General features: G+C 47.7%; 1 protein-coding gene across 1 annotated transcript in view; it reads right to left on the minus strand.

Annotated features, from left to right (window-relative positions):
* The window catches only part of EHD1 (EH domain containing 1), a 32,356-nt gene that overhangs the window by 3,665 nt on the left and 6,670 nt on the right, over positions 1-22,021 (minus strand). Inside the window, exons 3-4 of the mRNA XM_065407248.1 lie at positions 5,511-5,923; positions 377-541 (exon numbers count right to left, since the gene is read on the minus strand). Coding sequence (XP_065263320.1) covers positions 377-541; positions 5,511-5,923 — 578 coding nt within the window. The remainder of the gene's footprint in view (positions 1-376; positions 542-5,510; positions 5,924-22,021) is intronic.

The raw sequence follows: 22,021 nt of genomic DNA on the forward strand, positions 1-22,021 counted from the left end.
TGCCTTGTATCAGTGCTATGCTGGATTTAACAGTGGCATGGAGGGAATCTCTTGCCCTGCCTTAAACATGAAGTCTTGGCCCAACTCTGAGCTGGAATCACAAAATCACCTGTGCAGCAGCAGGAGAACCAGGTAAGACAGGGATGGTCCTAATCATCCATAGTGGGGGGGCACTAATGGAATTCACTTCCATGCCAGAGGCTAGCCAGATAAGGCCACCAGCAAACAGGAGTCTCTGGGGCATGCGAGAACTTGACCTTAGCTAACATCAGGTGCATCTGTGACTGGGCCTAAATGTCTGATGAAAATTCCTATCAGGATGGCTCAAGGCCCCCCATGTAAACTGCATTTCAGCCCCCACGGCATGACTTCACACCTGCATCTTGCGCAGATTGGGGAAGTCCCCAGGTGAGATCTGATGCTCCCGCTCAATCTTCAAGTAGATCTCGCCCAGGTTGTTCACCAGCTCCTTCTTTCTGCTCTCCTTCCCAAAGACATTGGGCATCTCCTTCTTCAGAGAGCTGATTATGTAGGCATGGACCTAGGGAAAGGAAGAGATGAGCTATGATGCTTGGTTGACAGCATAATGTTCCCACTTCCCCTGCCCTAATACAGACCCCCAATTCCTTCCTAGAGCAGGAAGTAGAATCCAGGCATCCTTGCTCCCAGCCTTACCGCTACTCTAACTCACTTGAGCACACTCCCCTCAGTGCCAGGAATAGAGCCTATGAGTTTTGACTCCCAGTGAGATGCCCTATTCATGCCACAAAACCCATGAGTCAATCTCAAAGGTAGGTTCCATACATGGGGCAAGTAGCTTTATCCTCACTTTAGCAAGGGGAAACTGAGGTACAGGGGTGGGGAAGGGTCACCCAACAGGGCAGGAACAGAATCACCTAACAGAACCTCCATCAGGGGCTGGGGAAGGAAACTTGATGGATCTAAAGAAGTCAAATCAGAAAGGGTGAGGAATTTTGGAGAAGAATGGAGTAAATTTTTGAGTAAAAGAGGGGGGAATGTAACATGTCTCACGGAGGTAGAAAATGTTTGGAGGATTCTCTTGTTAAACTCTTGCCAGTATATCAGTAGATACAATAAGATCCTTAGTCACTGCCATAAGGCTTTACCAGTCACTTACCTTCCTGCTTTCAGATGTCCCCTTCCTTTACTGTGTTAAAAAGCAAAGCTCCCATTGTTGGGCCCAGTCATGCAGGCCCTTGTGGTGTGGGGAACTTCCATTGATTTTGATTTTAACACAGGGAGGGTTTGTAGCATGCTTCTTTCCCCCCCCACCCCCAATCATTAGTTTTATATGGTGGCCAAATCTAGAATGGTTTGTTACTTGCATATGCGTCTTACAAAAAAGAAACTCAATATGTTCATGGAGGATAGGTCCATCAATGGCTATTAGCCAGGATGGGCAGGGATGGTGTCCCTAGCCTCTGTTTGCCAGAAGCTGGGAATGGGTGACAGGGCATGGATCACTTGACTACCTGTTCTGTTCATTTCCCCTGGGGCATGTGGCATTGGCCACTGTCGGAAGACAGGCTACTGGGCTAGATGGACCTTTGGTCTGACCCAGTATAGCTGTTCTTATGTTCCCACCAGGGACCACTGCCTCAGGTCCCAGCCTGTGGGGAAGCTTAGCCACAGACTGTTGGTCCCCCTCACTCCTGACCTGCAGTGGCAGTGGCTTTGCTTCCCAGCCTCTTGCTCAACATTCCCCATGAAATCCTGTCTCTATTTAGATATGGGCATTTGCGCATCACAATGGATTTTATCCTCACTACTGAAGTACAGAAGGATTCTCCCCATTTTACAGGTGGGGAACTGGGCAAGTCTCTTCCCTCTGGGCCTCAACATCAGAGCCAGACTTGAATCCAGGTCTCTTAAGTGACAGGTTAGACCTAGTGATTCATTCCCCATGGAACACCAAGTGGGCTTAACTGGCACTAGCCTAGGGATCAAGTTTAAAAGCATCTAAGTTCCTTAAACCCCATTGACTTTCACTGAGACTTCAGTTCCTGAGGCACTCTGATAGTTTTATCTTAAGACTGGAGTCTGAATGGGTGATAATGGCCTATGGAGCAGTCATCAGGCCCAAGCCATCAGATATTAAGGTCAGAAGACCCTTGATCTAGCCCAGCCTCTTGCATAAAAGGCCAGACAGAAAGGATGGTTTAATAGTTAGAGCACTAACCTAGGACTTGAGACCTGCATTGAGTCTGACCTTGGAGAAGCCACTTTACTGCTCTGATTCAGTTTTCCCACCTATAAAATGGGGATAAGTCATACTGGCTCCAGGATGCCACAGGTATATTTAGAATTGTAAGGCACTAAAATAGAGAGAGAACTTCACCTAGCTATATGGAGCCCATAATTTGTTTGAAGCTATGGAGTTGTTTGGAGCAACATGCAGTCCATTAAGACCCCACTTAATGGAGAACCCACCACATTCCTTGTGGAGTTCTTGCAACAGTCACCCTCACTGGGAAACATTTGCACCTTTCCAGTTTGAATGTCTTGCTTCATCTCATTCAGCCTTTTGCTTTACTGAAGAGCCACCTACTATCAGAAATTTCTTCCTCATGTAGGGCCTTGAAGACTGACAAGTCACCTCTTAGCCCAGGTCTACTGACTGCTGCCACTGTAGCTATGTTGGCAAATCACACCTGTTCTACACAGCTATACTGACCTGCCACCTCATTAGCAGGTTGGTGTGAGCTGCACCTATGCTAAGTGCCAAACAGTGTTACTAGTGTAGCCCATTTTGTGCAGAAGGGCTGGAATGAGCTATACCAACAAGAGCAGTTTTGCCAGTATAGCTGCATGCACACTGGCAGTGCTTAGCCAGTGCAGTAGACTGGTATTCCTGTAGTGCTTTGAGTGTAGGACCTGCTTTAGTCTCTGGAGAGTCCTGCTAAGCCAGCAAGACTTGCTCAGGCACATTTCCTGGATTCATTTTTGAGATCTGCTCAAACTTCTCTGCTTTTAGCGCAGCAGTGATTTCAAAGCCTTCTTCCATCTGCAAGGCATGCTGGGATCACAAGGACCTTGGAAGGGTTGGAATGCTTATCAGGTGAAACTGGATTCTTGCCCTTTGTAGGCACAATTCATTTAATGGTAAGATGTCCTCCCCCTTCCCCACATGTTGCTGCACTGGTGGCTTTTATGCCTGCAGTGGTTGTGTGGCAGGACAAGGATGGAGTTTCTGTTGTGGAAATGCTATCCTGCCTGGGGTAGTCCTTATTGTCAAACCAGTGCTATTTGGATCAGAGTATAAAAATGACTGAATCCTAAGAGTCAAGTGAGGGGGGAGGGATCAACTTGCAAGTTAGTCACATGCCAGACAGCCTCTCAAACTGCTTTCAAGCCAAGTCGACTAAGCTGGGCAGTCTCTTCCCCTCCCACAAGGTCAGTGGCACAGCCAGGCATTTAACCCAAGTCTTCTGACTCCCACTTGGTACCTTAGTCACTAGCCCACACTGCATCCCAAAGCATCATTTCAGGTGGCTAGTGTACATAGACTTGCTTTGAGGGGTGCAGCCTGGCATGACAGGATTAGACATTCAGTGTAAAGCTTCCCCTCCCCAACTGGTGAGTCTACTGAGAATAGATGGGGAAATGGCAATTTAAATGAAATGTCTGAGTCAGTGTCTGAGAGAACAGGTGTGTGCTGGACATCTCACCTGGCCACTTGAACTAATTAACTCTACAGGGAGAGTTATTACAAACTAGTATCCAAGAAAGATGAATCCAAACTGGACCAGATGCAGAGGAGGGCTCTTAGGCTGATCAGGGGAATGAAGAGCAGGTCTTACAAAAGGAGGAGACTGAAAGAGCTGTGCTTGTTTAGCCTTTGAAAAACAAAGGCTGATTGCTCTCTCTAAATACATTTGGTGGTAAACCCCAGGGAGGGAAGAGAGCTATAGAAGCTCAAAGACAATATTGGCACAAGAACAAAGAACAGAAACTGACCAGGAATCCACTGAGGCTGGAAATAAGGAAGGAGATTCTGGAACAGCCTCCCAGTAGGAATAGTAGGGATCAGAGACAACCTAACTAGTTTGGAGCTGGATCAGTTTGACCAGGATGGGACTACAGCTGCCCACAATAGCAGGGACTGGATAGCCATGACCCAGGTGGTCCCTTCCATTTATGTTCCTATACATCTCTGCTGACTTACATTAAGTTACAGCATGTTTTAAGTACTACAGTCATGGACAAGAATTTGATCTGTTAGACTAATCAGAGTTAGGGTTTGAAATTGCACTGATTGTAGAAGGCTGAAATCAAGCAGCAGTTTGGATCTTTGAGAAGCCTAGTGCCAGCTCTGGGTTCAGGAGCTATTTCTGACCCATGTCAATGTTGAGCCTTATGATTTCTCTGAAACAATCAAGGTTTTTACAGCTCCTTCCAGCCAGTTCAAAGAGAAACTGAAAACAGAGCCATAAAAACAGCTGTGTTCCCATAAAGAGCTGCACTTCTCCACCCAGGTTTCGTTTAGCTAGCTAGGCTTATCTGCAAGCAAATAGCTTATCTGCAAGAGTGATGCCTTAAAGAGATAATGCCCAGAACAGCGCAGAGTCCTCTGCAAGGTAAAGAGTTTAAGGCCACTGGGATTTAAGGTGGAATTTCCTCAGCATGGCTCAGAAATTTCCATAATCTTTCCCAAAACTGACTCAAAACTCTCCAGCAAGGGATGTTAATCTGAGGGGTTTCCCTGCTGTAAAATGCAGCTGTCAGTTAGTAGGCTGTGGCAGAGCCAGGAATAGAACCCAGAATTTTCCTATTCGATCTTATCACAAAACCCATACTTCTGGGACTAGTGTGCCATTAGTTTGAATGGAGTGGTGAGAACAAACCACTGCAGGTTAGCAGGCAGTACAAGCTATGCCTCACCTACTCTTGGATTGGAGCCATGGCTGTTATTGTACTAGGAGCTTGCACTAAATGCCAGATACTATCTGCACCAGTGCAGCATCTACATTAGGGGGTTGTATTGACACAGCTAAAGCAGTGGAAACATGGATTGGGAGTCAGGACTCCTAGGTTCTCTTCCAGCTCTGGGGGGGGACATGTGGTCTAGTGGGTTAGAGCAGGGAGCTGGAGACAGCACTGGTGGTTGCTATTCCCAGGTCTACTGTTAAACTGCTATGCAACCTTGAGTGAGCCCCTACCCCTCTGTCTCTTCCCACCCTGTGGATATCCAGTCTGAGCTCTCTGGAGCAGTTATTGTCTCATTAGGGCTCTCTGCAGTGAATAGTGTAATGTCTCCCCCTCCCCCATCTTTGCTAGGGACTCTGATCTCAATCGGGGGGGGGGGAGAGAGAAGTGCCAGGTGTCTGCAGGCACCTCGCACATCCCTGCACTTGGTCAGGGGAACTCTGAAATGCTACATTAATGCTAGTCAAGTATCACCCTCGTTCAGAGAAGGCTTCATCTAGACCGAATCCCACCCATGTAGCAGTGTCTGTGGCTCACTAGAGGGAATGCTTGGGACACCGTACCTTGGCTAGCCTGGCTCTCTTGATGAGGTCATTGAGCTTGCGGAGTGCAGCATTCCTGGGCAGGGACTGGATATCTTTGAAGAGATCCTGCTCTTCTGCTTCAAAGAGCTTCCTGTTCTCAGGGATGAGGAGTGGCTGGGACCAGAAGGAGCCAATGTAGACCCGCACCACCTCTGGGGTGTTTATGATCTTCCCCAGTGACCACATGAGGGCACCGTAGACCCGCATCAGCTGTTGTGTCTCAATCTGGTCGGCTTTGTTCAGCACCACCCGGATCTTGTCCTCGTGGTTCTTCAGGGCCTTGATCACCTCTGAAAACTCATCTGAGATGTCCAGCTTGTGAGCATCGAAGAGGAGGATAATACGGTCCACACGCTCTGCAAACCACTCCAGTACCGCCGCAAAGTCATAGCCTGCAAGAGAGAGGGATGTTTTTACACAAGGACTGCAGCTAAGGCGGCGGCCTGAGAGGAGAGCATCAACTTGGGACTCTGGAGACCCTGGGTCTACACTCCCAGCCCTGTCACTGACCCTGACAAATCATTGCCCCCCATGCCTCAGTTTCCTCTCACATCTTTGTCTTACTCATTTGTGTTGGGTAGCACCTAGGAGCCCCAACACCAGCCATGGAACAGAAGTTGTGCTATGCACTACACAAACTGCCTCAGAGAACTTCCAATCAAAGTCATCTATTAGATTTTTTTTCGCCTTCCTCCGCAGCATAGGGCAGGGGTCGCAGGCTGGAAGATTCTGTTGTGGGTGAGTCAGCTTTTGTGGCCTGCATCATGCGGGAGGTCAGACTAGATGACCATATTGGTCCCTTCTGACCTTAAAGTCTATGAGTCTATGAGATTGCACACTTTGGATCAGGGACTGAATTGTGCCCACCACCTAGCACAACAGGATCAGATGAACTACCACCAGTCAGTGCAAGCTATATTACACATCCAGGAAACTGAATGTTCCAGAACCCCAACACATGCCACAGGATTAGATAGGCGAAGTGTTGATGCTGAGCTCTCCACACACTATTTTCCCAAGCTTAGATCTCAAAGATCTTCAGAAAGATCTCATTACCCCTGGTTTAAAGATAAGGGAAAGTTTAAGGCCAGAAGGGACTATCATATCATCTAGTCTGGCCTCCTCTCTATCAGGCCATTCAATTTCACCAGATACTCTTATACCAAACCGAACAATTGAGTTAAACCAAAGCATTTCAGCCCTCAGGAGATGAACCTGTTGTGAGCCCCAGTCAGAAAACAAGAGGAAACCAAAGGGCTGTCAATGCCAGAGGCCCCTGCAATGGCAGAGAATTGCTGCAGTGAGACACCTAGTGATACCAGCAGATGACCCATGCAGCAGAAGGCAACCTCTGCCTGCACAAGGCCCATCCCTCCCCCCCATTTCTGCAAATCTGACCTGGAAGGGAGGAAAGTATCTTGTCCCAGGATCAACCAGCAGGCCAGTGGCCAACCTAGGAATAAAGCTCTTTGGAGCAGGAACTGTGTTGACAGGGTCTGGTCCATGATTGGGGCTCCTACACATTACAGATCTCCCAAGTCCCAGGCCTGTGCTTTGGCCACTAGGCTGTTAGTGTCAGCAGAAACAGTGGTTACCACAGGAATGACTGAGCATTCTCCACATTAAACCCCATGTGAGTGAGTCTGCAATCCGACTTTCTGTAGCAGGAGCATGGCCTGCTACTTTAACTTCTAGTAATGCTGGAGATAGTGCTGTACAGCTGCCACCTGCAGTAGCAGATGCACTCCAGTCTAAGAAATCTTGCTTCCAGCAGTGCAGTGCCATGTGAACACAGGATGCCCCAAGCAGATATGCAAGTTACACAAGAATTGCTTAGCTCAAAGTGCTGCCACCTCTGGAGTGAAGCCACTGAACAGCACCCAGCAAACATATCCCACACACTGCAAGGGAGGGATTTTTGTAAAGGTTGATGTAGTTACTGAAGTTAAGTTTGTTGTCCTAGCAAGATCCTAACACCCTACAATTGTCTTCACAAAAGGATTGTCTCCCATTTGTGAGCCAGCTAAGCGTTGCTCCCCATCTCATCTGGGAAACTGCACCTACTGCCACAGAGCTCACTAACTGCACCTCAGGGTGAGAACTAGAGCTGGACAAGGACTTTTTGGTCCATTGGCAATTTTGAAGAGAAACTTGTTTTGGGTTGAACTAAGTGTCTTGAATTTTAATAAGCTTCAAGGAAATTGAGAAAGGACATTGAAGTGTTTTGTTCAAACAGTGTTTGAGTCAGATTTTTTTTTTTTTTTTTTTTTTTTTAAACACAGCAAAACCACCATGAAAGCTTCTCAGAGAAGGTATTACCTCACCCACCCGGTCTTATGAATTTGTGAAACATGTCACTGAATTTGCATTTTCACTGAAGAGTTTGACAAAAAAAATTCACCCACATCTACTTATAACTAGGGTTACCATCCGTCCGGGTTTCCCCAGACATGTCTGGCTTTTTCAGCTTTAAATGGCTGTCCGGGGGGGGGGGGGGGGGGGGGGATTTCTAATAAAGTAAATGTCCGGGATTTCCCCCTTCCCCTCATGCAGAGGGCAGCGTGGCCGATTGGACGGCTGGGCCTGATTGAAAGCCACTCACAGCCACTGGGGCCTCTAGCAGCCAGAGTCCCTCCCCCACTCCCTCCTCCCCCACTCCCTCCTCCCTGGCAGAGCAGTGCGAAAGTGTTTGGCTGCACGTGGAGCTCGCAGCTCTCCCTTTGCCTGGTGGGGGAGGGGAGGCTGTCAGGAGAAGGGGGTGTAGAGAGCAGTTGGGGCAGGCAAGGGACAGGGAACGGGGGGATTAGATAGGGGGTGGGGGTCTCAGGAGAGGGCAGTCAGGGGACAGGTAGGGGGATTCTGAGGGGGGGCAGGAAGTGGGAGGGGGTGGGGCTAGGGCAGCACCCCATGTCTTCTTTTTTGATTGTTGAAATATGGTAACCCTACTTATAACTCAGGGAAAGTGCCACCTACCTAGGGCCCCTAGGCCCTAACTAAGATCACAGCACCTTTGTGCTAGGTGCAGTACAGTGAGAGCCTCCTAGGCCCAAGTCACAGCTTGAGCCTGGCTGCATGGTAGCCATGTTACCACCATACCGGTCTGCAAAACAATCCAATGTCACTGTTAGCAAGGCAGGAAGGACTACTCATGCTGACTTTCAACACCCCCTCCCCCCATCAAAAATAAAAAAGGGATTGTTTTTGGCTTAATTGGCTTGTGAATTGCTTGTTGGCTAGTAGCTTCTTTTTTTTTTTTTGATCGGCTCTGGGCAAGGAGGGGAGAATCAGGGGTGCACAGCAGTCCCACCACTGTCCAGACTGTACGCTGGGGATCTAGTCAGAGTGTTGGGGTTCTTAGGGATTGGCTTGTTTTGAAATGGGATTAGCTTGATTTTTGGCTTATTGTGAAAGTCAGGGTGCTTATTTACTGTGTGAAAGGTGGCAGCTGTGCTCTCTTCGCCTGTAACATCCTTTATTTGTGCATTTGGAGAGACATCAGGATGCCTGCATTTAAACCTTTCACTGAAAAGGTGTAATTGCATACCAGGCAGACTCCATGATCAGCCAGCAGAATCTCTCCATACGAGAGAATTGTTGGTTGGGGTTAAGACACTGAACTGGGACCCTCAGATCAGAATGGTCCCTTCTGACCGTAAGTCCATGATTCCCAAACTCTTCTACAGACTCCATGTTACTTCGGCCAAGTCCTTTCCCCTGTGCCTCAGCTCCCTCCCTCCCTCCCTCCGGGTGAATAATAATCCTTTGTCTATCTGGACCGAGTTAGAAACTCAGCACACTAGATGCTGTATCTCAGTGGTTTACAGTCTTTGTTTGTGGACCCCTACAAAATTTTAGAAGGAGGCAGACCCATTTGGAAATCTATTGTGTATATATTGCTGAATTCTATTCAGTCAGTTTTCAGTTTAAGTCTTTCATGGACCCCTCAATGTGCAGATCACATTGAAAGCCACTGCTATACATACACACAGTATCTAAGGGTTCCTGTAATACAAGTGTAAAACAGATGTTAGATCCTCTGCACAGAGGAGAGAGTTAACCTTTAGCCACTCATTCAATAAAGAAGAGTCACTTCAGTCATCACTCCCCTTCCCATATTTAAAGGCCTCAATCTAATGCCTTTAGCCTCTCACCTCTTGAGGCAGGGCAGTACTATTATCCCTATTGTACAGATAGTGGCAGAGACTGAAGGACTTACCCAAGGTCACATGGGAGGTCTGAGCTGGGAGACCTGGGTTCAACTCCCAAGTCCTAAGATAGCTCCCTAAGCACACTACACCATCCATCCTTCCTCTCCAGGACAGCATGGAGAAGTGATACCAACTTCGCTCTTGAAGTCGAGACTAACAATCCATCCTGAGAATTGCCAGCATTCAGCTGTATAGGTGTTTTGCTAAATGCTAGCATACTTTTTATAAAGTGACTCAAATCTCAGTCTCCTGAGAATAAAGTCCTTTAGCTAGTGTGACTGTGGCAAAGACAGATTTCTGGTAGTTTCTGGGGCTTTCAGAGGGACTCAACAGTATTCACTATTAAGAAGAGTCCTCAATCAATCATTCTAAGCAGCAGCCCTACTGCTATGCAAAGTATGTTGACACTATCTGATTTTTCCCTCTTCATCCACAGGCCTCAGCACTTCACAAAGGAAGCACTCTCATTTTACAGATAGGGAAATTGAGGCACAAATGGGGGGGAGGGGGATGACTTCTCCAGGTCTCACAGTAGGCCAGGGGCAGAGCTAGGAACAGAACCCAAGTCAGAGTCCTAATCCAGTGTGCCTGCCCACTAGATTATATTGCCTGCCCTAAGCTCAAGAACTCAGACTAAACTTCAGAAGAGGTGGCATTGGTAAGCATCCTACAGCATTTACACTTCTTGCCCTTCTAGAAGACTTCAAATACAAAGGCTCCATATACCTGGTATCAAGAAAGGAGTGATGTGATGTACTCCAGAGTCAATTTGTACTGCAATAGTGCCTAAAGGGCCTGCACCAGCTGAGATCAAGACCTCATTGTGCCTAGACACCCCCTGACTTAGAGCTTGCGGTGTAGAGAGAGTAGAGGGGAAACAGACACAGGGGAAGGCACTTGTCACAGATCACAGCAAAGATCACTGGCAGCACTAGTAATAGGACCCAGGAGTCAACTCCAGTGACTAGAGCAAGGCAACTGGGACTGTTACCTCCCCCAGATTCAAAGACAGAGCTTCTCAAGTTTTTAGATGCACAGCAGAATGGAATCCCTTATGTCATGGGAGAATGACAGTTGCCTCCCCCTCCTATATCTGGCTGTGTACATGGCATTGGAGAGTAAGTACTCTAAAGTCCATTGCTCTGCTGATGAACTATTTACTCAGACTGGCCACATGAGTTCTATTTACTGACTAACTGAAAATGGGAAGTAACCAACCGTGTAGTTCTGCAGAAGCCAAAGGGGAATTCTGTCCTTTAAGAGCAAACACTATGAACAAGCCAATATACCAACAGCTGCCAGTTGCTCTGGAGGAACCTCAAAAGGCAGAGACCTGCATTGTATCAGCACTGCCGACTCACAAGATGTCATTTCTTAAAGCAGGGGTCCCCAACGTGGTGTCTGCGGGCACCATGGCACCCACTGAGGCATCCATGTGGGCCTGCCTACTGGCAGCCGAAAAAGCAGCCACTGAAATGCCGCCGAGAAGCGGCAACATCAAGAAGTGCTACTGCTGAAATGCTGCCGAATTTTGGCGGTGACGCCTCTTGACATTGCTGCTTCATGGTGGCATTTTGGCAGCTGCTTGTCTAGCAGCCACGGTCCTCGGCAGCTAGTTGTCTGGCACCCGCCCCACGGAAAAGGTTGGGGACAACTGTCTTAAAGCCTTGGCTCCCAGAACCATATTATACAACACTCCTTAAAGTCTCATGGTCTTCATGGTTAGAAGGGAGAGTTTGAAAGTAGGACTACTAAAGCCTCAAGCCCAATGACAAACAGATCTGTCTTAAAATCTCAGGATTTCTTGAAGCCCCAGCCTACTTTCCCAGTGCTTGGGCTGGTCACTTACGTACTGGAAGTTATATTGTGAATAATCTGGCTTTTTCTTGACAGCTACAAGCCATCCTGTTTTGTATGACCAACTGGTTTTAGAAGTTTGGGGTAATCTTATTTACTACAAAGTACAATACACATTAAGGCCAATGTAAAAAACCAAGGGTTGCTGAAGTTATGGCAGCATGGCTAGTGGTAAGGACAGGGGAATCAAGTCAGGACACTTGGGTTTTATCACCAGCTCAGCCAAATTCACTATACTGGGACCTTTGGCAACATAAGCCTGAGAGTACACCCCCCTCTTATGGGACATCTGGAGGTTTAACCTGCACAGAACATGGATAAGGCATTATGCCCCTCTAAAGCAAGGCAGAAAGAATGCAGCCCTTTAGAGGCCTGTCTTTGTGTTGTGTGCTCCCTTGCTGCTGAACCACACCTGACAGGTACAATACACAGTGCTGTCTCAATCTTGACCTGACATATTTCCCCACAGAGGAAAGCACTCAGTATTACCATATTCTGGTGAGTACAGGGTGCATTGTGCAGGTGGGGAGAGAACCAACCTATCTGCCTAGACTCACATTACAAGACATTAGTCAATTGCAGAGTCAGGAATGGAGAGAATTGGAGATCAGCACTCCTACAATACATGAGGAATGTTAGACACATTCCAATCCCACAGCTGCTTGTGAATCAGCAAGTCTGATCCCTGCTATGGGTCTGCTCTTTTTTTTTTTTTAAAGCAATGTTTTAAGCAAGTTCTCCTTTAACAACTCCAGGAGGAAGTTGTGGCCTGTTTGGTCAAATGTGGAACTTTCTCCCACAGCCTCTCAGTTGCTCCTGGGTAGAGCACAATTAGAGGTTAAGAAAAGTCAGACACTGCATGGGACTGTTCAGGGGGAGCAGATTTGTCTTTGCATTGCTCCACTCACAGGAGAAGCAATCTATAGGTAAGGTTGGGTTATATCATGGTGACAAGGAACACAAGTAAATTGTGTGCCTTGGCTGGCAAGTTTTGCCAAGTAGAGTTTATAGAAAGTCCTTGCCTTCCCTTGACAGAAATTCAAGCAGAATCAGTGGCCCACAAACTTCCCATGTTTCTGCAGAACTGTAAGTTCAGTGTTGTAGCCATGTTGGTCCCACAATATTAGAGCTCTGTGTAAGCTTGAAAGGTTGCCTTTTTCCACCAATAGAAGTTGGTCCAATAAGGATTACCTCACTGACCTTGTCTCAACTGTAAGAGACCTGTGTATCTATCAAGTCCATTATCCTATTCCCCACTTTCCACCACCAGTAGCCTGCAAGCTTTTGAATTGGATACTAGAGACAGGACAGTCCTTGATCCACTGAGACCTGATCTAGTTGAGCATCCACCTATTGTCTCTTGTCCTTTGCTTGTATTTTTAGGGGCAGGGATCTTTGAGCTGTTTGTGTACAGAACCTGGCATAATGGGTCCTGTCCATGTCTGGGGCTTTGGGTACTACAAGACAAGCTGATAATGTAACTGAAGGTTCTCCCTGGGCACATAAGTGACTCTTGGAACTCTGCTAGGCTCCTTACGTGACACCAAGTTCCACAGGAAACTACATTTGTAGAGGAGTTTCTCCTTTCATTTTGAAATTTGCTGCTCCTCATTCAGTGATCCCATTTCTGGCTAGCCAGAGCTGTTATCTTCTCTATTATACAGGACAGGAGACTACATCATGTAGTAAACAAGCTGCAGTGCATTATGCATTGTAATAAGTTACTCTGCCACTTTGCAATGTAGTTTAATAAAGTGTTACAATGTAGGTTTTTAGGGTTTTTTTTGCATCCAGCAATTGGTCACTTGGTAGGCTCATCAAGTCCCTGGGTGGTTCTGCTTGATTTCTCACATTCAGGGCTCCCCCAAAAATGTGCTGCATTTCAGAGTAACATTTTCATCAGAGGCTGAAGTAACTGCCTTATCTGTGGGCAGGGCCTTGAAGTTAACACTGGCAAAGCTAGTTTCAGTGGTGAATGGTGGAATGTTACAAGGGGGAAGATGTTCCAAAGGTATGTAGCTATGTTTGTGCAACAGATCCTAGAGGTGCTAGACACTACACCCCAGTGATCTCCAACCTTTTTATGCCGAAGATCACTTTTTAAATCTAAGGGCAACCCAGGATCCATCCCACCCCTTCTCTGAGGCCCTGCCCACCTCACTCCATTCCCCCCACCCTGCCTGTTGCTTGCTCTCCCCTACCCTCACTCACTTTCACTGAGCTGGGTAGGGGATTTGGGAGGGTGTGGGCGCTCTGGGCTGGGGCCAAGGGGTTTGGAGTGTGGGAGGGGGCTCTGGGCTGGGCCCGGGGCAGGTGTTGTGGTGCAAGCTCTAGGAGGGTGTTTGGTGCAGGAGAGGGTCCAGGGTTCTGGGATGGGGTCAGGGCTGGGGTGCAGCCTACTGGACAGCCCTTACCTCTGGCAGCTCCCATAGGTAGTGCAGCATGGCTGCCGCTAAGGCAGGCTCCCTACCTACCCTGGCCCCATGCTGCTCCTGGAAGGGACCAACACGCCCCAATGGCCCAGAGGGCGGGGGGAGGCAGAGGGGCAGTGTGTAGAGCCACATGCCCACTGACAAGGACCACCCCTGCAGTTCTCCTGGCCAATGGGAGCTGCAGGGGTGGTGCTTTCAGGCAGGAGCAGAGGGAGACCCCCGCCCCCCCTCCACCCCAAGGGCTGCACTGGGCACTTCTGGGAGTGGTGTGGGGTAGTCAGGGAGCCTGCCTTTGTGCACTGCTGGAGATTGCAATTGACTGGGAGATCTTCTAGGATTGACTAGTCAATCACAATTGAACAGTTGGTGACCACTGGGCTACAGACCCCTTTGATTTGCTCCCAAAGGCAAAACCAAGTGGTGTGTAACTGGCTGTAGCATCTTGAGCTGACAGCTATACAGCACCACCCCCACGCCACACACACCCCATCCCACGCTATTCAAAAAAAAAAAATCACTGATGGATCTTTTCTTCAGGGCCAGCCTACACAAAAAGGCTCTCCCTTGGTGTTGGGAAGCCCTTGTTCAACTGGCTTTTCCCCTTACAAAGCAGTTCATATTGGTTTAACAAGCAGTCCCATCTCTATTAATGGTGCTGCCAAGTACTGTACTGGTGCATTAGAGGCCCCAGAATTCACTGGTACAAGTCAGAGGTAGAAGAATAGTTTATGCAGCAAGCCATGAGTTGCAATGGGCAGCCAAATTCAGCTGTTTAAAATCTCATCTTAGGCATTGTCTAAAACCCCAACACAGCCACCAATGCTAACTTCCAAGATAAGCCATGCACACCAGGGCAATAGGATCTGCATTGAGGCAGCTACACCAGCTGCTAAGACCCCCCCAAAGTGAATGACTCTCCCCACAAGGAATCCTACAGTTTATTCCTGTAAGGTCTTGAGGCCCCAAAATTCAGATCAGGGCCCCTTTGTGCAAAGTGCTAAATAGACTCAGTCCATATCCAGAGGATTTCACAGAGGCTAAACCAGGGGTCAGCAACCTGCGGCATGCGTGCCAAAGGCAGCCCGTGAGCCGATTTTTACTGGCACGCTGGCCAGGATCCCAGTGGCCAAGACCCCAGCTGGCAGGAGCTGGCGGCCGGAACGCCAGACCACAGCCCGCTGCCAGTTTGGGGTTCTGCCCGCTGGTGTAGTGTATTAAATTTCTCCCCATAGGAATGTGCTACTTGCGGAGCACCAGGACTGGCAGCCGTAAGTAGCACATTCCTATGGGGAGAAATTTAATACACTACAGGTAAGGAAGGCTGTGCCTCCCCAAACAGCCTGCCCCCTCCCACTTCCTGCCCCCTGAACCCCTGACCCATCCAACCCCCCCTGCTCCTTGTCCCCTGACTGCACCCTCCTGGGACCCCCCTCCAGCCCCCCCACCCATCCAAACCCCACTGCCCCTTGTCTGCTGACTGCCCCCTCCTGGGACCCCCTGCCTGTCCCCCTCAGAATCCCCCCCCATCCAACCCCCCCACTCCTTGTTCCCCAACTGCCCCCTGGGACCCAACCCCTCCCCCATCCAAGCCCCCCTACTCCCTGTCCCCTGACTGCCCTGACCCCTATTCACACCCGACAAGCCCCCCCAGGACTCCCATGTCCATCCAACCATCCCTGTTCCCAGTCCCCTTACCATGCCACTCAGAGCAGTCAGGACTGGCAGCCCCAAGTAGTACACCGTAAGTAGCACATTCCTATGGGGGAGCAATTTAATATACTACACCTGGCCCCACTCAGCCCATGACAGTCTGGAGTTCTCAAAAATGCTCTCGCACCCTTATCAAAAATTACACTACAATTAGCTTAAAAACTTGGAAACTTAAAGTTTGTATATTACAGTAATCATTAAAAAAGTATGATGTTAATACATAGGTTTGATGAAACAAAGTAGTTGTACTTATGTGCCTGTGCTTAATTTGTGTTTGATTTACCTTCTAAAAAAATTCACATGTCTTGCACCCCCAGAAAGGGCATCTTGCACTGCCAGAGGGTGCGTGCACCCCAGGTTAAGAACCATTGCACTAAACTGACAAGATCTGCATTTTAATTTAGTTTTAAATTAAGCTTCTTAAACATTTTGAAAACCTTGTTTACTTTACATACAATAGTTTAATTATAGACTTAGAGAGATCTAAAAACGTTAAAATGTATGACTGGCACGCAAAACCTTAAATTAAAGTGAATAAATGAAGACTCGGCATACCACTTCTGAAAGATTGCCGACCCCTGGGCTAAACTCATGTTTAGCATACTTTCTACCATTTCTGGTTGGCTCAGACTCCACCCCCTGCTGGTGGATGAGCTGGCCTCACTTATTCACATCTTTTCTGGCTGGACTACACCACTAGGGCATGAAGCCTTTAGGCAACTTCAACAGATACAGAACATTAGAGTACATCTCCTCAGCAACCTCAGTTATCATGAGTGCATCAAACCTCTTTTCTACGTTGACATCCCATAGAACAGGGGTTTGTGACAGGTTGGATCACAGAAACCCCCTTGGGAGCTGCCACCCAATGTGCAAAGACTACCCCTGCTTCTGTTTTCCCTGCCAGCTCAGGACTCCAGCACCCCGTCTCGCTGAGTCAGACACTCCTGTCTGGCTCCAACACAGAACAAGGGTCCGAATCAGTTGTCCTAAAGCTGCAAGTTTACCCAAAACCAGCTCACAGGAGTGTGCTTGTCTTTAGCACTCAGATGCCCAACTCCCAATGGGGTCTAAACCCAGATAAATCCATTTTACCCTGCATAAAGCTTATGCAGGGCAAACTCATAAATTGTTCGCCCTCTATAACACCGATAGAGAGATATGCACAGTTGTTTGCTCCCCCAGGTATTAATACATACTCTGAGTAAATTACTAAATAAAAAGTGATTTTATTAAATACAGACAGTAGGATCTAAGTGGTTCAAAGTAGTAACAGACAGAACAAAGTAAGTCACAAGCAAAATAAAATAAAATGCGCAAATCTATGCCTAATCAAACTAAATACAGATAAGTTCCTCACCAGTTCCAGAATGCTCCCTTTTACAGGCTACTCTCCCTTTAGCCTGGGTCCAGCAATCTCTCACAACCCCTGTAGTCTGTCTTTTGTTTCAGTTTCTTTCAAGTATCCTGGGGGGGTGGAGAGGCTCCTTCTTTAGCCAGCTGAAGACCCGATGGAGGGGTCTCCCCCAGGCTTAAATAGACTCTCTTGTGGGAGGAGACCTCCCTCCTATGCAAAGTCCAGCTCCAAGATGGAGTTCTGGAGTCACCTGGACAAGTCACATGTCCCTGCATGACTCAGTCTTTACAGGCTGAAGCCATTGTCCACATGGTATCTTGCATGTCTCCAGGAAGACTTCTTATGTGGATTGGAGCATTCCAAGATGCATTGTTCCCCAAGTGTTTCCTGATTAGGTACTTAACCTGGCGAATTCCTTCCTAAAGAAGCTGACCATATGCCTCCCAAAGCTTACTTAGAAACCAAGCAAGCATACAGCCCATATTCTTAACCTTAAGTAGAAAATGATATATATATGTACAAACAGGATGACTAGATATAGTAGACCATAACCTTTACGGAGATATGTTACCTGGCACAGGCAGCACAAAACATATTCCAGTTATGTCATACATACATTTATAAGCACCCCCTCCCCATAAAGCCTTATGGGGTACACTGTCACAGGGTTCTCAACCTTTTTCTTTCTGAGGCCCCTCCAGCATGCTATAAAAATTCCATGGCCCACCTGCACCACAACTGTTTTTCAGTTTTGATTAAAACCAGGGCCAGCATTATGGGGTGGCAAGTAGAGCAATTGCCCAGGGCCCCATGCCACAGGAGGCCTCGCAAAGCTAAGTTGCTTGGACTATGGCTTCAGTCCTGGGCAGTGGGGCTCAGGATTCAGCTTTCTGCCCTGGGTCCCAGTGAGTCTAATGCTGGCCCTGCTCTCTGGTTTATTTTGGTGGACTCCCTGAAACCTGCTTACACCCCACCCCACCCAAGGGTCCCCAGAGCTGTGGTTGAGAACTGTTGCCATAGAATATGAAATCAAGAGGTCAAGATCTCAGTACTAATCTTAAGGTGCACTGTGGCCTGGACCCAGGGCATGAGAAGGCTGTCTAAAATTCCTGGATGGAGACCCACTTCTGTTCCTCTGGCCCAGTAGAATTCTCCACATTCTCACTTGTGCAGGAGACAGCTTTTTGGAGGTTGGTCTGAGATTGCAGAATGAACTCTCCCAAGAGCAAAGGCACATCCCAAATCTCACCACCTTCCACTCTAAGTGCAAGGTGCATCTCTTTGCCCTGCCTTCTTTAATGAAGATTATCCTTCAAAACCCTTCACTGTGATGCCTACAATAAACTTGACAATGGTTAGGCCACTGGCGTGCTGAGTCCACTGCCCATCATGCTGACCAATACCAACTCAATGTTTCTTTGAACTCCTGTGCTAATCTCCATCTGTTCATCTGGTCAGCTCTTTGGGGCTAGGACCAGAAAGGATGAACGAACATGTGACAGATGTTCGTCCTATTGCTTAACCACTGAAGGTGCTCCGATAGTATAGTGGTGATTTTGGGGCAAGAACCTATGCAGAAGAGCTTACAATCTAAACAGACAAGACAGTAAGTGGGGGGAAGGGACTGCCCTGGATCAAAGGTGTTCAGCAGCAGGGAACTGAATTCACATCTGACTCCCAGTCCAGTGCTTGGTCATCACACCAACTCAAGATCATTTGAAGTAGGCTTATGTTAGAATATTAAGCCATGCACAGGACTTAGATCCCCACAGCACCTCTGTAGCTGCAAAAGACAGCCTTCATACATGTTCACCAGCCCCTTCCTACTCCAGTTATGTGGACTGGATTTGGTTTTGGTTTGAGCAATGCTCTTACAACACAGAATAGAAGTTTGCATGTAGCAGACTCCAGATTTCCTGTGACTCAGCAAGACCCACAATGGAAGGCAATACTGTGCAGAACAGTTATGTAAATCAGGAACAGAAAGAGTTAAGCAAGCTATGCTAAAAGCTGTTCTAAACACCAAGTTCCCAGCTGACCTGTGCATTCTTGAGATGCTCTGATATGCACTTATGCCTTAGCAGTATTGTCAGAGACCAGGAAAGCCAGGACTCCTGAATCTAAATTCCCCTGCTGAGTCAAGAGTAAATTACAGCTCTCTACAACTTCCAGTCTCAGTTCTGCCACTGAAAACTTGGCAGACCTTCACAAGAAAGTGTTAGCCAGTATCAGGTAGAAGTAGATCAAGCCAGCCTCTCTGCATAGCAGTCCAGCACTAATCAAAGCTCTTTACAGGCAGACTATCCAAGGGCATTCATTTGCTTCAGACCACATGGGGTGAAAAGGATGCAGGGCCACTCACTCTAGAATGTGGGTTTAATCCCTAGCCAAGATTATGGGAAATCACTAGCATCTGAGGTGAGAGGAGTTGGTGGGTCTGAGCCCATGAACAAGGTGCGTGTCTAAGTCACACAACAGAACTGCTGGTTGTCAGCAAGTCCACCCATGTCTGCCCCTTCATAACCTTGGAAGGTGATCCCTTCCTAGTCCACCTTCCCTGGAAAGTAAAGATTATGCTTCGGTTTTCCCACTTATAAAGCCAGAGAGAACAGATAAAGCAGCTTTCCCCAAGGTCACGGAGTCTGGAAATTGAAGCCAAATATTTTGCACCCTGTCCAGCACTTTAATAGGGACAGCATAGGGCACAGATGAAGTTACCACTCCTGCCTATGAAGAAAACTCCTTAAACCATTATGGCAGGCATTTCAGAAATACCTGAGAACAGGATTGAAATCTCAAGAGCACCTAATCTGGCACCTTTCATGCAGCTAAGGTTCAAGACTTCTCCAACAGAAGAAATGCTAATTGGTTAAGATCTGAACACTGGGGAGGATTTAGACTGGATAAAGGCTATTTTCCATGCAGCAGATGGCTCCTCCAATGAGTATTCCTCTGGGGCAACACACCATGAACAGTTCTAATCAGCTGAGAAAACTCTACATTAATAATGACTGTTTCTGGGGCCATACTTGGTCAGATCACCTTATTTTAAGACAAGAAGGGACCATTAGAATAGCTCATAGTGTGACCTTTTGTGTATCACAGGCCATTAAACTTCACCCAAATACCCTTATGTTGAATCTGATGACTTCAGTTAAACTAAAACGTTTCAGTCCTCATGTTCTGTGTCTGGGACAGAAGTCTCCTGAGACCAAGACTGTGGCCACACTACAGAACTTACAGCTGTGCCACTGCAGAGGTGCTACTGCAGATGCTCTAAGCTGATGGGAGAGAGCTCTCCCCTCAACATAATTACTCCAGCCCCCTCATGAGCAGGGATAGCAATGTTGTAACACCACCCACACCAGTGCTTAAGTCAGTGTCACTTAAGTAGTTCAGAGGGGTGGCTTATTCACACTCCTGAGTGACATACCCACAAGCTGTAGTGTGTATATAGCCCAAGGCCCACCAATGCCTGAGGCCCTTGTGACAGCAGGGAATTAGGTGAGATATTAGGTGATCTCAGCAGGTTATCCAGACCCCTTGCTGCAGAAGGCCAAAAAACCTCAAGGTCCATGATAATCTGACCTAGGGGAAATTCCTTTTCTACATCAAATCTGGTGATCACAGACAGACCCTGGCGCGTGTGAGCACATGCTAGCCAGGCAGCTAAGTCAGGATACTTTGCACCACCTGAAAGCACCATTCCAGCCTCTCATGTCTGAAGTCCTCATACCCTCAGTCATTGCTTGGACTTGCATACACACTGTCCTGACATGTAGGAATTTATACCAAGTGCAACGGTCTCTACAAAGGGAACAGGTGAAGATAAATAGGCCACCTAGCAGCCTGAGACTAGAAGCCATCAGCTATGGAGAATCACAACTATGTACCTGCATCATTAGCACAGGCTTCCTCCATGCAAGCCATACCTGAAGCACTAGCACAAGACCAGACACTGCAGAGTATGTCCCAATGAAAGTTTAGAAATTAAAAAAAAAAAAAAAAGGGGGGGGGGGGAATTTCAGACCTTGTTTTCTGAAAAAAGTGACCTGCCTATCCCTCTAAAGTGGCCCAAAAGTCTCACTACAGGAATAAGAGACAGCTAAACTCTTACATTACCAACAAATTGTGGTTTGTAAGGGGGAGGGGTAGAATTGTTCCACAATTCATGGTGCTTTGTTTAGTGTTACATCCTGGTTTCTTTCTGATTAGGGGCAGCAAGAGCCTTATCTTTGAAAGCAGTTTCCTGCAGGCATTACTAGTCACTGGAAAAAATCTCAGAGGGGGGTTTGGAAAGGCTGATGTGATTAAGCAAGACACTTTCCTTCCGGCCTTTGCCATAACCAAGAAGCCACAAATACAACAGGAGCTTCTGGAGCAATGCAATCAAAGCCAGGATTTTGATACTCAGGAAGAGCCAAGCTAAGTTACAAGACTGCAAAGATCTGAACAAGCCCAGAGATGGACACAGAAGGGAATGTGCAGGGACCAGCCTCAGCACAGAAGTGACAAGCCCAGTTTCTCTATTGGGGAATAGTCACAGTGGGGTGCTTTGAAGCTGTGTGGGGTACAGAAGAGGAGTGAAATCCTTTGGCAGAAACACTGAGAAACCAATAGAAAGAAACTGAAATACTAGGTCAAGGTCAGGCACTTGCTAGAGTCAGACCTGGATCATAGCCAGCACTAGGTCAATAGACCAATAACAGGCCTGAGATTTTGAGTGTCAGATGTTGAGAACCAGTGGGGCTAGAGGTAAATATTTATGCTGCTTGGGAGCCAGAAGAGCCAGGTCAGTACAGAGCATTTGCCTCTAGAACAGTGATCCCCAAACTTTTCAGGGTCATGTCCCCCACTCACCCACTGGGGTGAGGCCAGGAGTGGGACAGTGGACAGAGGTAAGGGGACCAAGGTTGGAGCCACAGC

This window comes from Emys orbicularis, chromosome 7 (genome assembly GCF_028017835.1).
Source record: "Emys orbicularis isolate rEmyOrb1 chromosome 7, rEmyOrb1.hap1, whole genome shotgun sequence".
Lineage (NCBI taxonomy): Eukaryota > Metazoa > Chordata > Testudines > Emydidae > Emys > Emys orbicularis.